The sequence below is a fragment of the Balaenoptera ricei genome, chromosome 13 (genome assembly GCF_028023285.1).
Source record: "Balaenoptera ricei isolate mBalRic1 chromosome 13, mBalRic1.hap2, whole genome shotgun sequence".
Classification (NCBI taxonomy): domain Eukaryota; kingdom Metazoa; phylum Chordata; class Mammalia; order Artiodactyla; family Balaenopteridae; genus Balaenoptera; species Balaenoptera ricei.
This window is the reverse complement of record NC_082651.1, coordinates 91,832,277-91,850,427: the sequence shown is the minus strand read 5'-3', so window position 1 is coordinate 91,850,427 and position 18,151 is coordinate 91,832,277. Positions and strand designations below refer to the sequence as shown.

At 36.3% G+C, this 18,151-nt stretch overlaps 1 protein-coding gene across 5 annotated transcripts in view; it reads right to left on the bottom strand.

The window, feature by feature from the left end:
• NBAS (NBAS subunit of NRZ tethering complex) overlaps positions 1 to 18,151 on the bottom strand; it is a 341,753-nt gene that overhangs the window by 206,822 nt on the left and 116,780 nt on the right. For all 5 annotated transcript variants that reach the window (XM_059942180.1, XM_059942182.1, XM_059942181.1 and 2 more), the window contains one exon: positions 6,210 to 6,293. In XM_059942180.1, coding sequence (XP_059798163.1) covers positions 6,210 to 6,293 — 84 coding nt within the window. The remainder of the gene's footprint in view (positions 1 to 6,209; positions 6,294 to 18,151) is intronic.

The following is an 18,151-nucleotide window of genomic DNA, read 5'->3' as shown; positions in this document are numbered from 1 at the left end:
ACCATGCAAGAATATTCAAAATAATATAGATAAAGTACGCAGAGAACGCTGTCTGGCCCGGAGCAGGTGCTTAATTTTTACTTACAGGTATTATTTTCATTGGAATTACTAGCAGTTATAATATATGACCACACCCAAAGCTGACAAATATTTGGGTGTTTAATCAACATGACTTAGACAACCTACTGTGCTTACGATTGGTAGTCCTTTATTTAACTAGACTCACAACCGTCATTAACATTCTGACCAGTGATTCTTCCCCATCACTGCCACATAAAAGTCACATCCCTTCCCCTGAAATCTTCCCATTTCAGGGGAAAAATACCCATAAGCAACTTTGAGTTCCTTTGATACTTTTTTCAGTCCTTATCTATTTCCCTCTCAGCACTGTTTCACAGAATTTAACCATTTTCTCCTTCTAGAAACATGCTTGTCTTTCGTTCCAGCATGTCATACTGTCGTGCCATACCGTCAAGCTATACATGTCCCATCTTTCTGGCTGCTCCTTTTCAGTCATCTTGGCTAGAATATCCTCCTCCAGCTGACCATTAAATAACAGCTCTTCCAAATTCTCCAGCTCTCCTGTCTTCTCACTCTACTCTCTCTAGGTCTCCCCTTCAATGCTACAATATAAATTGACCACCATATTTTTACGCCTAACCCAGACTTCACTTGAAAGCTCCAAAATCATCCTTCTATATGCTCTTAGATGTTTCTCAGGCATTTCAAATGCAACAAGATCAAAACTGAATTCACGCTATCTCGAGGTAATACAGTTGTCTTTTACAAAACAGAAACATGATTATATCATCCCCATGCCTCCTTTTGTAGCTTGTCATCTGCCTTAAAATATTCTAGCCTCACCTTGATCCCAATGTCACTTTTGTCCTGTATACTTCAACAATCCAGGTCTTATTTTCAGTCCTTAAAGGGGACCTCGTCTTGCGCCTTTCAAACAGTCTTTCCTCTGCTTGGAACACTCCTTCCCCTCATTCGCCAAACTCACCCTCTGCTAAGCTAAATCCTATTCATCCTTCAAGTCTCAGGTTTCATACCACTTCCCAGGGAAAACCTCCTTGACCTGCACCAAGTTTAGATCTCCCTACTATGTGCTCCCAGTGGCCCCTGCACTTCTCTTTCAAAACACGCATCACATTAGTAATTTAGAGCAGCAGCACCTTTCCTGCTAGGTTATATACTTCATGAGTACACAGACTGCATGTTTTTCTTCCTTCAGTGTTCTTGAATCTAGCGGAGGACAGAATTAATTACAGTAGACCTTTGAACAACATGGGTTTGAACAGTGTGGCTTCACTCACATACAGGTTTTTTTAAATAATAAATACCATAGTACTATGCCATCTGTGGGTGGCTGAATCGACGGATGGGGAACCACGGCTACGGAGGGAGGGCCGATTATAAATTATAGGCAAACCTTTGAGTTCACAGAGGGTCGGCACCCCTAACCCCTGCGTTGTTCAAGGGTCAACTGTAAATGAAAAAGCCAAGAGATATCCTATAACCACCCTTATAGATACAGAGAACAGACTGGTGGTTGCCAGACATAGGGGTACAGGGTGGGAGTAATCGTTGGGGGAGGTGGGGGAGGCAATAAAATGGATTAAAAAAAGAAATGATCTGGGAAAGTTTGTATCATCTTCAAAAGCATCTTTTCTTCTGTCAAACTTTTCCTAGCTTTTCATTTTTATAGTTTTAGGAGTTCCAGCACAGCAAGTTTTGCTTACAACTTAGCTTGCTGTGCTTGGTCTGAGAAGAAATGCCCTTAATCCTTTCATCTCCTTGTTAGAATCATAAAAAGGCACAGGCTAAGGAGAACTGGGAAGCATCAGGTGAATGGAACAGGGCTGCTCTGTCAAAAGCACCATCTTAAACTGAGAGAACTGTGGGCAACAGGATCACACACCTTCCCTCCGCCGTATCCACTGGCATCAACCTCCCACCTTTTCCAACTTATATCCATCTTCTATCTCTCATTACAACTGGCAATTGTGGACTTCTAGTCAAATAGGGCTTATACATACCATGCATTAAGCTCCACTTTTTCCTGAAACTCTACTGAAATGACAATAGAAGATTTTTAAAGGGGAGAGGGGGTCACATAAACACTCAAGGAGGAACAGAGTATATGGAGTAAAAAGAAACTAAACCATTATCTTGCACTGAAGCAAGTCCACAGATAATGGCCAGAACTAAAAAATTCAAGGGGTAGCTATACAATTATGTTACTCAGAGATTGGAGTAAATATCAGAACAATCCTTTAAAAGAAGTGAAAGTAGTTACTCCTGGAGAGCAGGATATAAGGAAGGGGAACAAAGGAGTATGGGTTTTGGTTGTTGCTTTTTTTTTTTTAAACAAGATTTGCAGAAAATTTTAAATCTTTAATCTATTTGCAACTATATACAACTTTAATAAAAAATTTCAAAAAATAATTTTTTAAAAGCAAATAATAGCAAAAACACAGCAGGACATTCAATTGCTATTACAATAAAAGCCATCAGAGAGTAAAAGGTAACTAAGAGTTACATATTCCATTAACTCAGATATCAAAAGTGAAAGATACAAAATGAAGGGAAACTGCCAACATTAGTGCCAACATGAAGAAAGCTTCCAAATTTCACTTGCAGGAAAGCTCCCAAACACATTCTATGAGGCCACCATTATCCTGATACAAAAACCAGACAAAGATACCACTAAAAAAGAAAATTACAAGTCAATAACACTGATGAACATAGATGCAAAAATCCTCAACAAAATACTAGCAATTCAAATCCAACAATACATTAAAAGGATCATACACCATGATCAAGTGGGATTTATCCCAGGGATGCAAGGATTTTTCAATATCTGCAAATCAATCAGTCTTATACACCACATCAACAAATTGAAGAGTAAAAACCATCTGATCATCTCAATAGATGCAGAAAAGATTTTTGACAAAATTCAACACCCATTTATAATAAAAACTCTCCAGAAAGTGGGCACAGAGGGAACCTACCTCAACGTAATAAAGGCCATATACGACAAACCTACAGCTAGCATCATACTAAATGGTGAAAAGCTGAAAGCATTTCCTCTAAGATCAGGAACAAGACAAGGATGCCCACTCTCACGACTTTTATTCAACATAGTTTTGGAAGTCCTAACTATGGCAATGAGAGGAAAAAAGAAATAAAAGGAATTCAAGTTGGAAAAGAAGAAGTTAAACTGTCACTGTTTGCAGATGACATGATACTATACATAGGAAATCCCTAACTCTGCCAGAAAACTACTAGAGCTCATCAATGAATTTGGTAAAGCTGCAGGCTACAAAATTAACGCACAGAAGTCTCTTGCATTCCTATACACTAACAATGAAAAATCAGAAAGAGAAATTAAGGAAACACTCTCATTTACCATTGCAACAAAAAGAATAAAATACCCAGGAATAAACCTACCTAAGGAGACAAAAGACCTGTACTCCGAAAACTATAAGACGCTAATGAAAGAAATCGAAGAAGACACAAACAGATGGAAAGATATACCATGTTCTTGGAATGGAAGAATAAATATTGTCAAAATGACTATACTACCCAAGGGAATCTACAGATTCACTGCAATTCTTATCAAAATACCAATGGCATTCTTCACAGAACTAGAACAAAAAAATCTTAAAATTTGTATGGAGACACAAAATACTCCAAATAGCCAAAGCAATCTTGAGAAAGAAAAATGGAGCTGGAGGAATCAGGCTCCCTGACTTCAGACTATACTACAAAGCTATAGTCATCAAAATAGTACGGTACTGGTACAAAAATAGAACTATAGATCAATGGAACAGGGTAGAAAGCCCAGAAATAAACCCAGGCACCTGTGGTCAATTAATCTATGATGGAGGAGGCAAGACTATACAGTGGTGGAAAGACAGTCTCTTCAACAAATGGTGCTGGGAAAACTGGACAGCTACATGTAAAAAAACGAAATTAGATCATTCTTTAACACCATACACAAAAATAAGCTCAAAAGTGGATTAAGGACCTAAATGTGAGACCAGACACTATAAAACTCCCAGAGGAAAACATAGGCAGAACACTCTCTGACATAAATCGCAGCAATATCTTTTCTGATCTGTCTCCCAGAGTAATGGAAATAAAAACAAAAATAAACAAATGGGACCTAATTAAACTCAAAAGCTTTTGCACAGCAAAGGAAACCATAAACAAAATGAAAAGACAACCCACAGATTGGGAGAAAATATTTGCAAATGATGTGACCAAGAACACATTAGTCTCCAAAATCTACAAAAAGCTCATGAGGCTTAATCTCATCAAAACAAACTACCCAATCAAAAAATGGACAGAAGATCTAAATAGACATTTTTCCAAGGAAGACATAGAGATGGCCAAGAGGCACATGAAAAGATGTTCAACATCGCTAACGAGTAGAGAAATGCAAATCAAAACTACATTGATATATCACCTCACACCAGTCAAAATGGCTATCATCAAAAAATCCACAAACAGTAAATGCTGAGGAGGGTGTGGAGAGAAGGGAGCTCTCCTACACCGTTGGTGAGAAGGTAAATTGGTACAGCCACTATGCAGAACAGTATGGAGGTTCCTTAAAACACTAAAAATAGAGCTACCATATGACCCTGTAATCCCATTCCTGGGCACATATCTGGAGAAAAACATGGTCCAAAAGGATGCATGCACCCCAGTGTTCATTGCAGCACTGTTTACAATAGCCAAGACATGGAAGTAACCTAAATGTCCATCGACAGAGGAATGGATAAAGAAGATGTGGTACATATATACAATGGAATATTACTCAGCCATAAAAAAAGAATGAAATAATGTCATTTGCAGCAACATGGATGGACCTAGAGATTGTCATACTGAGTGAAGTAAGTCAGACACAGAAAGAGAAATAACGTATGATTATATGTGGAATCTAAAAAGAAAGGATACAAATGAACATATTTACATAACAGACTCACAGACTTAGAGAATGAACTTATGGTTACAGTGGGGAGGAAGGGTGGGATTGACATGTACACACTGCTATATTTAAAAAGGATAACCAACAAGGACCTACTGTATAGCACAGGGAACTCTGCTCATTGTTATGTGGCAGCCTGGCTGGGAGGGGAGTCTGGGGGAGAATGGATACATGTATGTGTATGGCTGAGTTGCTTTGCTGTGCACCTGAAACTATCACAACATTGTTAATCGGCTCTACTCCAATATAAAATAAAAAGTTAAAAAAATTTTCCACTTGCAATGATCATACTACTGGTTAGGGTTTTTATTTAACATTTATCAGACAGATAGTTCATACACACAGTTTTTAAAAAATCCAAAGGCATAAGATGATTCATATCAAATGTAAAATGAGCAGGGAGTATTCACCTGACTTTGAGGAGTGCAGGATAAAGGGATTCCAATGCTCCTCATCAGGAATTTCAGCCCCACACCTCATCTCCCACCCCCTTCTGTGGGACCTGATGCCTCCATGTTCTGAGGCTTTCCATGGTTAAGTCTTATAAAAGTGAAAATTAAAACTGAAACAAGAACAAAACTGCACACATATCAAAAACAACTACGAAAAATATACCTGTATAAGTCAAAGAGTAAAAAGGAATACCCCAAAATGAAAAGAGTTGTTATACAAGGACCACTTGTAGAATAATTCCTTTGGAGCATTTAACATTTTTCCATTAAAAGAACTTTTAGGGCTTCCCTGGTGGCTCAGTGGTTGAGAATCTGCCTGCCAATGCAGGGGACACGGGTTCGAGCCCTGGTCTGGGAAGATCCCACATGCCGCGGAGCAACTGGGCCCGTGACCACAACTACTGAGCCTGCGCGTCTGGAGCCTGTGCTCCGCAACAAGAGAGGCCGCGACAGTGAGAGGCCCGCGCACCGCGATGAAGAGCGGCCCCCGCTTGCCACAACTAGAGAAAGCCCTCGCAGAGAAACGAAGACCCAACACAGCCAAAAATTAATTAATTAATTAATTAATTAATTTAAAAAAAAAAAAAAAGAACTTTTAACATACCTTGAGTAAAGTCAAGTTTTTAAAAAAACTTCACTCAAACTCTCAAGCAGGGCCACCATCAAATAAATGACCATCCACCAACACACCTGCACAGGGCCTTCTATTCAGCCATACCAGAAAGAAATGAAGAGCTTTCACGCTGGCTCTTTCTTACCTGCACTCCAACTCCTCACACCAATCTTTATCTCGGTGTTTATGTTCATGCCAAGGAATGATCATCAAGGACTCACCGTCATAACTTAAAATTAAAAAAAAAAAAAAAAAGCATAAGTATTTAAAATACACATTACCTCAATGAGTGGCAACACAAGGAACATGATGCAAAAGTATCCCTATAACCTTAAACCTACAAGATTCCTGTTTATGGTATGGTAAGTGGTATGTGATACATATCATATACAATACGTAAATAAAAAATACCAAATTGCTGATTTCTCTTTGATCGTAAAATGGTTCAAAAGAAAAGAAAAATTCAAAACAAAAAATTTGGAAAAAATCTAAAGGATGGTATGGGTATGTTTTCATTCACACATTCTAAAATACTTATCAAAAGTCCATATTTTATGTTCTTAATGCTCACATAAATGGTCCCTTGCCCTCAAAAAGCTTATAATCTAACTTCCTGTGATCACAGAAATGTTCTCTAACTGTGCTATCCAATACAGTAACCACTAAGCTACATGTACCTGTATTAACCACTTGAAATGTGACACTGATACGAAGAAAGAAACCTTAAAGATTATTTAATTTTAATCAGTTTTATTCAAAATTTAAATAGCCACATGTGGCTGGTGGCTCCTATATTGGACAGCCTCGACCTAGAGGACAGGTAATAGCCAGAGTGAAGAAATAATTCTGCAGGTAAAAAAATATCACTAACAAATGACAGAAGGAGAGTCTAAGAGGAAAAGACAAGTCCTCATTGGATGGAATTAAGAATAAATTAAAAAGGAAGAGTGAGGTAAAGACAGTAAAGTAGCACAGCAGAGCAATGTGCTCTGCACCAGGAGACAAGGGAAACAGAAATGCATCCACCTGTTAACCAGCTACGCGGTCTTTCACGCGTGACTTTCTAAAGTGAAGCACTTCAAACATTACCTCTAAAGTGCCTTTTAGCCCTAATATTCCATAAATCCATGAAAACAACGGAAACATCCTGAATTAAGAATGAAGCCAAAAATTCTAAAAACAAATTTCAATTGCCTTGCTTTTACAGTTCAGTAAAACATCTTACCTCATATTTGAGGATCAACAGTAGCACTTTCTAAAATTCATCATCGCCCCAGAGAAAGGACTGCACTTTTGTACATTATGAGGTTATGTTTTGCAATTTCTTATCTTACTAAGTTATGAAACATGCCTTGCACAAAAAATACTTCATAAGCGTTTAGAAATTATGTAAGTAAAGAGATTAGTCTTCATGTAAAATGGAACAGGAGACCACCGGTGGAGGTTACAAGGAAAAGAGAAGCTAAATAGATCTGGAAATGAGCAGGGCTAATTCATCTACCAACAGCATCCCCTTTGAAGTCATTATCATTGGTGCAAAGTACCCGAATTCAAAGTTCCCCATTAGATATTCACAATAAGAAATGTATTGCATCATATTTTTAAAACACAGTATTTTACCTGCTTTTTAGCTAGCATGTAATGTCCTAGCAAACTATGTACCAGAGATACATTTTTGAAGGCCTGTGAGTTCACGGGTTAAACTGCAGAGTCATGAAGACGATTACAGTGTTCACTATGGGTGCCACTGTCACACTACTTCATTTGTCACCAAGTAAAAACTATTTTATTTTCTTCCACATCAGTAACTCATATTTTATCATAGATCACTGAAAAGTAGAAAAGATAACATTTGGATACAATGATGATAATAATGCTCACTCTTCCAACATGAAAATAAATTGTACCAATGAACTGAGGAACAAGGAAAAAAAATAACATACCAAACTATTCCTGCCTTTTCTAATTAAAGCAGACACGGTTCCACAAGCTACACAAAATGTTTTCCAAAAAATTAAGAAAAATGTTATCACAAGTTGAGATTTGTATCTTCTATACCAAGTACGTATTAGATACAAGAATTATTACTAAAATGATTAGTAATGGTGTGGGTCTCTCAGCAAAATAACATTTATTTGGTATTTAAAGACTAGAAAATTGTAAAACTTTGTCAAGCTTCAGTAAACAGAAATGGGTAAGAAAACATGCCTATTTTTATCAAAACACACATTAAAGACAAGTTCTGCTCTGAGGCTCACTCCAAAAAGTAGGCCTAATAGAGTCCCAAGTTAATGATGCATTTTTGCTGCATTTTCAAGGCACAGCACAACTAAATGTTTCAACGTTTCTAAATGTTCTGATCACCACTGATTTAATGATAAGAATACTAGTAGTAATATATCAGCAATGATCAGCAATAGCATAATCTTTAATATTTATTGATCTCTCACTATGGACCAGTCAGGATGAAATGCTTGTAATATACAATACCTAATTTAGTCCTACCTAACGTAGGTGATATTATCTTCCTCGTATTATAATGAGAACACTGAGGCCCGGGTTAACTTGCCCCTCCTCATAAAGTCGATAAATGACAGAGCCAAGGATTCAAACACAGCTCAACAGTTAGAATCCAAAGCTTACCCTTCTGGCTAGTAGATAGTCACCAGGTTAGACAGAGGTACCAGTTAGATTGTGCACAGCAGGTAGAGGGCAATATGAACCTTCCCAAATTTTAATTCAGATGACCCAATAAGGACCTTTTACATGCATATCTGAAGGACACATTTAAACTGAAATATAAAACCAATCTCAACACCATTAGATCACTAGTACTAGTCTCATGAAACTAAATTCTGCCAAATATGGCTTCATCATCAACACTTACATAAAAAATAAATTAATTAATTAATTAAATAAAATAAAATAAACCTTTCTGCTCTTTGATTTTCTTCCAGGATGCTTCTATAAAGCAAATTATTTTCAAACAAATTTTAGGAGTTCAAAATGCTTGCTATAAAAACACCATAAGTTCTTTACCATGAATCAAATGATAGTGTTTAAGAAACAGACAGGACCTCTTCCCCAGTCAGAATATAAATTTCTTTTCCTTTCTTTTTTTTTTTTTTTAACATCTTTATTGGAGTATAATTGCTTTACAATGGTGTGTTAGCTTCTGCTTTATAACAAAGTGAATCAGCTATACGTATATATATATCCCCATATCTCTTCCCTCTTGTGTCTCCCTCCCTCCCACCCTCCCTATCCCACCCTTCTAGGTGGTCACAAAGCACCGAGCTGATGTCCCTGTGCTATGGAGCTGCTTCCCACTGGCTATCAGTTTTACCTTTGGTAGTGTATATATGTCCATGCCACTCTCCCACTTTGTCCCAGCTTACCCTTTCCCCTCCCCGTGTCCTCAAGTCCATTCTCTAGTAGGTCTGCATTTTTATTCCCATCCTGCCCCTAGGTTCTTCATGACCACTTTTTTTTTTTTTTTCAGATTCCATATATATGTGTTAGCATACGGTATTTGTTTTTCTCTTTCTGACTTACTTCACTCTGTATGACAGACTCTAGGTCTAGGCACCTCACTACAAATAACTCAATTTCGTTTCTTTTTATGGCTGAGTAATATTCCATTGTATATATGTGCCACATCTTCTTTATCCATTCATCTGTCGATGGACACTTAGGTTGCTTCCATGTCCTGGCTATTGTAAATGGAGCTGCAATGAACATTGTGGTACATGACTCTTTTTGAATTATGGTTTTCTCAGGGTATATGCCCAGTAGTGGGATTGCTGGGTCGTATAGTAGTTCTATTTTTAGTGTTTTAAGGAACCTCCATACTGTTCTCCATAGTGGCTGTATCAATTTACTTTCCCACCAACAGTGCAAGAGGGTTCCCTTTTCTCCACACCCTCTCCAGCATTTATTGTTTGTAGATTTTTTGATGATGGCCATTCTGACTGGTGTGAGGTGATATCTCATTGTAGTTTTGATTTGCATTTCTCTAATGATTAATGATGTTGAGCATTCTTTCATGAGTGTCCTAAGGGCAGACTTTTTGTTTGTTTTGTCTGTTGCCATATCCTCAAACCTAAAATAGTGCCTGACATTTAGCAGACTCTAAAATAATGTGTCAACTGAGTTAATTAATTGACAGCACAACAAAGATTTTTTTAGAGTGATCTCACAAGTACCACAAAAATTCAAAATTGGAATAGAGCAATAAAAGGACTTACAGATACATCAAGGAGGTATATTTATATGGAATCTCTAGATCTGACAGTGAGAACAAGAATACTTTCCTGATATAGATTATTATCCTGATGAAAGGGCAAGCTATACTGGTGATGGTATACATCTACAATCTAGATTATTTAACATGTCATGTTACACTTATGGGAGAAAAATGATTTCAGAATACATATTTTCCAAAATCTGACCATTTTTTACACTTCAAACTAATTGATTAGTTCTATCATTACCATCTTTAATATGCCCATATTTTAGCTACTTATTCTTTCATAAGGTAAACAGAATGATAGAACGCTTAATAAAATTCAGAGGAAAACGTTTTCATTAATTCTGTTCCCAACAAAAATATTAGCCATGGGGCTTCCCTGGTGGCACAGTGGTTGAGAATCTGCCTGCCAATGCAGGGGACACGGGTTCGAGCCCTGGTCTGGGAAGATCCCACATGCTGCGGAGCGACTGGGCCCGTGAGCCACAACTACTGAGCCTGCGCGTCTGGAGCCCGTGCTCCGCAACAAGAGAGGCCACGATAGTGAGAGGCCCGCGTACCGCGATGAAGAGTGGCCCCTGCTCGCCGCAACTAGAGAAAGCCCTCGCACAGAAACGAAGACCCAACACAGCCAAAAATAAATTAATTAATTAATTAATTTAAAATATATATATATTAGCCATGTAAATTAATCACTAAGTGGATTAGGTGAAAATGTGGTTAAAAAAACCTAGAAAACACAAACTGTTCCTTCTAAAGAACTGTAGAAAGTCTGGTTAGTTGCAAAACTTATACTTTGAATCTAAAGTTCTATAAACACAAAATAACATTTATATACACTTTATTTCATCTTTTTCTTCTCTTGTTTCCATTTTGCTAGGGAAGACTTAGAATTTAAATGCATCATCCCCACTAAAAAAACAAAGTACATGGTAAACTTAAATTATCTCTTTACAAGATAACGGCTGCTTTTGTTTAATTTTAGGATTCTTTATATTAGAGCCCTGCTCATTGTTTTACGGCAAACAATAAGCTTTGCCAGTTTCATCTGAAGGTTACATTTATCTGTCAGCAGAAAAGGAATGACTATAACAAGTTCTATTATGTTCAACTATTCTCTCACCAATTATTTCTCACACTAAATATAAATGTTTTATTTCAAAGAAATTTTATCAGGGATAAACTTACAAAAAGTTCTTTTATTCGTGTTCTATGCCTTGGAAACAAAAGGCTAAACAGACAGTGTGTTACTACTATTTGCCACCTTTCATGCACTGGTTTTAAGATGTGAAGCTATACTTATTTCTATTATTTAGCATAGAAGAAAATGTTCTGGAAAAGAAAGGACCAAAAATAATAATAATTTGGTCCTACATGTATATTATAACTACATGTGATAACCATCGCTGAATAAGTCAAACTTGATCAGAAACTCAAGGGGAAACCAATTAAAAAGCTAGTTATCACTCAGAACACCAAGTCTGAAAGAAAAAATTTAAAGACTTCAGAGTTCTCCTCCAGATAAGTGGGATTCAATTTCATTAATAAGTGACTTAGAAAATACAGAATCGGCTAATAAGATATCCTGAAACTTACCAGTATTCTCAGATGTTAGCAAGGTGTAAAAGAGAAACGAGTAAAAAAAAAACCACCACACTAAGATTTGACTTCTCCTCCACCACTGATTTAATCTCTGGGACCCAGCTGCCTCATCTATTTAGTAAATACTGTAATATTATGTGCCCAAAATGAAGATGGGACTAGAGCAATGTTTTCTTGGATTCTAATCCAGAATAATTGGAGCATGCTCTTAGAAGTCTAACCTCTGTGTTAGAACTGTGATGCCACCCTGCAGAACCATGTAATCTTGACCAAGTTATCCAATCTGCCTGTGCTTCAATTTCCTCATTAGTGAAATAGGGATAAGAATCTAAATTTGGGAAGGATCAAATTAGAACATATAAAGCCTTCAGAATCGTACCTCGTATATAGTAAAAGTTCATCCATCATAAAAACCATCAATATTATTAATACCACCAAGAAGGTTTTTCATGTGTAGTGAAATACAGGACATATGTGACTGACTGTCATTTCAAGATCTACTTTATGATAGATAGTAACACCATATTAAGAATCATACCAATGATTATATTTACAAATGCCTAACAATGGCAATAAACTCTGCTGACATCATACTGGGTATAAGGCACCTGGCCAATGCAACAAGTAGTAACAAGAGAATTTGAGGAGCTGATTTATAAGGTAGTAATAAGTAACAATTTCCACAAGGCATCATCTCTCTCCCAAATGCTTACAATCAACTTTGAAAATAAATATTTAATCATGAGCAAAGGATGATTTGATTATTTCTAAGGAAAACTAGTCGTAAAATCATTAAAGTTTAAGGGAAAGGCACAAACTCCAATAGAGAACCATTGAAGAAATTTCCAGAGAAGTTAGTTATAAATAATTGAGAAAGGATGCTATTCACATAGGTGTTTAATGTCAACAAAACAAGGGGCAAAGGATGAATAGAGACATCAATGATATGAAAATTGCCCCCCTATACCACTACCACTATCACCCGCCCCTTGAACAAATGACTAATTTTGAAGAAGAGACACTGAAGGTCCTCAGAAAAATGAAGAATGCCTATCCTTGCTACAAGTCACTAGGGAAAAAAAGGCATTCTCAAACCCAGTTTCAACAGTCTATACTTAAATAAGAATAAGCTAAAATGAATAACATCTTTAAAAAAGCAAACAAAACATTTATGTAATAATTTTTATGACTGGGGAAATCAAGATGGCAGAGAAGTAAGATGCTGAGCTCACCTGCCCTACGAACTCATCAAAAACACATCTATACATCTACAGGTGGAGCAACTCTAGCTGAAAACAACCTGGAGACTAGAAAATATCGCTTCTATTTACAACCAAGGCTGTAAAAAAAGATTCACACAGAGGTGGGCAGGAAGTGGAGAAGAGATCAGGTCAGAACCTGTGTCCCTAGAAGGGGACACAGAAGAGGAAGGGGATATCAGAGAGTCAGGGATCCTCCCTAGGGAATGAGGGATTTGAGATACACGTTAGACAACCCAGCCCTGTGGTCCCACACCAGGAAGACAAGTCCCCTTAACTGTATTGAAAATCAGTGGGACTTACTTACTTAGAAACTGAGATATAAAATATGACCTCAAAAGCACAAAACATGGAGGGGGGACGAAAAAACGTAGATCTTTTAGAATGTGTTTGAACTTAAATGACTACCAGTTTGAAAAAAAGTAGATATAGCTATAGGTCAACATATATGAACCTCATGGTAACTACAAATCAAAAACCTACAACAGATACCCAAAATCTAGAGAGAAAGGAACACAATTATAACACTAAAGGGAATAGACTAAAAGAAGGAAAGAACAGAGGAGAACTACAAAAACAACCAGAAAACAAGTAACAAAATGGCAATAAGGGTATATCTATCAGTAGTCACTTTAATTGTCAATGGACCAAATGCTCCAATCAAAAGATACGGGGTGAAGCAACAAGGACCTACTGTATAGGAGAGGGAACTATATTTGATATCTGGCAATAACCTATAATGGAAAAGAATCTGAAAAAGAATATACATATGTAGGTAAACAATCACTTTGCTGTACACCTGAAACTAACACAACATTGTAAATTAACTATACGTCAATTTTTTTAAATGGTTTAAAAAAAAAAAAGATACAGGGTGACTGGATAAAAAAAAACAAGACATACCTATATGTTGCCTGCAAGAGACTTACGTCAGAGCTAAAGATGCACACAGACTGAAAGGGAGAGAATGGAAAAAGATATTCCATGTAAACGGAAACAAAAGGAAAGCTGGTATAGCAAACTCTTATCAGACAAAGTAGGCTTTAAAATGAAGTTTATAACAAAAAGACAAAGAAGGGCAACACATAATAATAAAAGGGTCAGTCGAAGAAGAGGATATAACATGTGTAAACATATATGCACCTAACATAGGAGCACCTAAATATATAGAGCAAGATTAACAGACATAAAGGGAGAAATTAACAATAATACAGTAACAGTAGGGGAATTTAACCCACCACTTACATCAATGGACAGAACATCCAGACAAGAAAAAGAAATAAAAGGCATCCAAAATGGAAGGGAAGAAGTAAAATTGCCACTATTTGAAGATGACATGATACTACATATAGAAAAGCCTAAAGTCTCCACCAGAAAAACTATTAGAACTAACGAATGAATTCAGTAAAGTTGCAGGACACAAAATTAATATACAGAAATCTGTTACTCTTCTATACACTAATAATGAACTATAAGAGAAAACAAGAAAACAATTCTGTTTAAATTTCACCAGCAAGAATAAATACCTAATAATAAACTTAACCAAGGAAGTGAAAGATGTACACTCTGAAAACTATAAAACACTGATGAAGGAAATTGAAGATGATAACAAGAAAGGAAAGGTATCCCATGTTTATGTATTAGAAGAATTAATACTGTTAAAATGTCCATATTATCCAAAGCAATCTACAGATTTAATGCAATTCCTATCAAAATACCCATGACATTTTTTACAGAACTAGAACAAATAATCCTAAAATTGATATGGAACCAAAAAAGACCCTGAATAGCCAAAGCAATCTTGAGAAAAAAGAACAAAGCTGGAGGTATCTTGCTCCCTGACTTCAGACCATACTATAAAGCTACAGTAATCAAAACAGTATGGCACTGGCACAAAAACAGACACATAGATCCATAGAACACAACAGAGAGTCCAGAAATAGGCCCACACACATATGGTCAATTAATCTTCGACAAAGGAGGCAAGAATATACAGTATGAAAAAGACAGTCTCTTCAATAAGTAGTGCTGGGAAAACTGGATAGCTAAATGTAAAAGAATAAAATTAGAACATTTTTTCACACCATATACAAAGAAAAATGCAAAATGGATTGAAGACCTAAATGTAAGACTGGAAACCATAAAACTCTTAGAAGAAAACATAGGCAGGACACTCCTTAACATAAATCACTGGAATATTGTTTTGGATTTCTTTTGGAGAGGCAAGATGGGGTAGAGGATTAAAAGGTACAAACTACTACTATTTATTACATAACCACTTTATGTAATAAATAAAACATATGGATATATTGTACAGCATAGGGAATTTAGCCAATATTTTATAGTAACTTTAAGTGGATTATAATCTATAAAAACACTGAATTACTAAGTTGTATGCCTGAAACGAATATAATATTTTAAATCAACTATATTTTAATTTTTAAATATTTCCTTATATATTATATTGTTTCATTTCACCATCAAAGAACCATTTGAATTAAGATATGGTCTTGCTATCTCAGTAAAAGTATCATTTGAATTCTCTAAAATCCATCATTGCATTAAACAAGAAAACAATATTTTAAAAAATAATAATTTTAATTTAATAATAATTTAATAATACTTTTTCCATTCAGCATTTGGTGTTATACATATAACAAATATGCATAAATGCATATTTTCATTTTTATTTATTTTTCTGATGATTTTCATATTTATAATGCTGCACCTACGGAAAATATGGTCTCCAAAAACTAACCTATGCATCTATGGTCAATTAATCTACAACAAAGGAGGCAGGAATTTACAATGAAGAAAGGACAACCTCTTCAATAAGCGGTGCTGGGGAAACTAGACAGCTATATGAGAAAGAATGAAATTAGGACATTCTCTAACACCATATACAAGAATAAATTCAAAATTAATTAAAGACCTAAATGTAAGACCGGATACTATAAAACTCCTAGAGCAAAACATAGGCAGAACACTCTTTGACATAAATCACAGCAATTTTGGATCCATCTCCTACAGTAATGGAAATAAAAACAAAAATTTTTTAAATGGGACCTAATTAAACTCAAAAACTTTTACAGGGGCTTCCCTGATGGTGCAGTGGTTGAGAATCTGCCTGCCAATGCAGGGGACATGGGTTCGAGCCCTGGGCTGGGAAGATCCCACATGCCACAGAGCAACAGGGCCCGTGAGCCACAATTACTGAGCCTGCGCATCTGGAGCCTGTGCTCCGCAACAAGAGAGGCCGCGATAGTGAGAGGCCCGCGCACCGTGATGAAGAGTGGTCCCCGCCTGCCACAACTAGAGAAAGCCCTCGCACAGAAACGAAGACCCAACACAGCCATAAATAAATAAATAAATAAATAAATAAATAAATAAATAAATAAATAAATGAACATGAATTTCTAAAAAAAAAAGCTTTTACACAGCAAAGGAAACCATAAGCAAAACAAAAAGACAACCTACAGAATGGGAAAAAATATTTGCAAATGATGCCACTGACAGGGATTAATTTCCAAAATATACAAACAGCTCATATAGCTCAATATCAAAAAAAACAAAAAACAAAAAAAAAAACAATCAAAAAATGGGCAGAAGATCTAAATAGACATTTCTCCAAAGAAGACATACAGATGGCCAACAGGCACATGAAAAAATACTCAGCATCCCTAATCATTAGAGAAAGGCATATCAAAACAAAAATGAGGTATCGCCTCACTCTGGTCAGAATGGCCACTATCAAAAAGTCTACAAATAATAAATGCTGGAGAGGGTGTTGAGAAAAAGGAACCCTCCTACACTACTGGCGGGAATGTAAATTGGTACAGCCACTATGGAGAACAGTATTCAGGGGCCTTAAAAATCTAAAAATAGATCTACCATATGATCCAGCAATCCGACTCCCGGGCATATGTCTGAAGAAAACTGTAAGTCGAAAAGATACATGCACCCCAATGTTCACTGCAGCACTATTTACAATAGCCAAGACAAGGATGCAACCTAAATGTCCATCAACAGATGAATGGATAAAGATGTGGTGTGTGTGTGTATATATATACACACACAGACACACAGACACACAGACACACAGACACACAGACACACACACACACACACACACACACACACACACACAATGGAATATTACTCAGCCATAAAAAAGAACGAAATAATGTGATTTGCAGCACACATTATTTGGATGGATGGACCTAGAGATTATCATACTAAGTGAAGTAAGCCAGACAAAGACAAATATCATATAACATCACTTACATGTGGATGATAATGATACAAACAAACTTATTTACAGAACAGAAATAGACCCACAGACATAGAAAACAAACTTATAGTTACTAAAGGAGAAAGGTGGGGGAAGGATAAATTAGGAGTTTGGAATTAACATATAACACTACTACATATAAAACAGATAACCAACAAGGACCTACTGTACAGCACAGGGAACTATACTCAATATTTTGCAATAACTTATAAGGAAAAAGAATCTGAAAAAGAATATATATATGTATGGATCACTTTGCTATACATCTGAAACTAACACAACATTGTAAATCAACTATGCTTCAATTTAAAAAAAAATGGGCTCAGCTTAAAAGTGGTGAATTACAATTTTCATTTATAGTAATCAACCAAACTTTATATTCGAGGTTGCCAGTACTTCATTCAGTGAGAGAGAATACATATTCAATGTGATGATACTGAAATATCTGAGGTATATGAGTCAAATAAGAATTGATGAGGACTATCTTCGCACTGGGGAAGCCCGAAACTACATGTCCACAACTATCAAAAGGGATGTATTGATAATAGGAGAGAAATCCAATCCATTTCACTCTGTGTTCTGTGTTACTTAGACTGACCCAGAACCAGCAGAGAGAATAACAGTAAGGCCCTTATTTCATGTTACTTCAAGACAACAAGACCCACAACAAAGATAAAAGTATATGA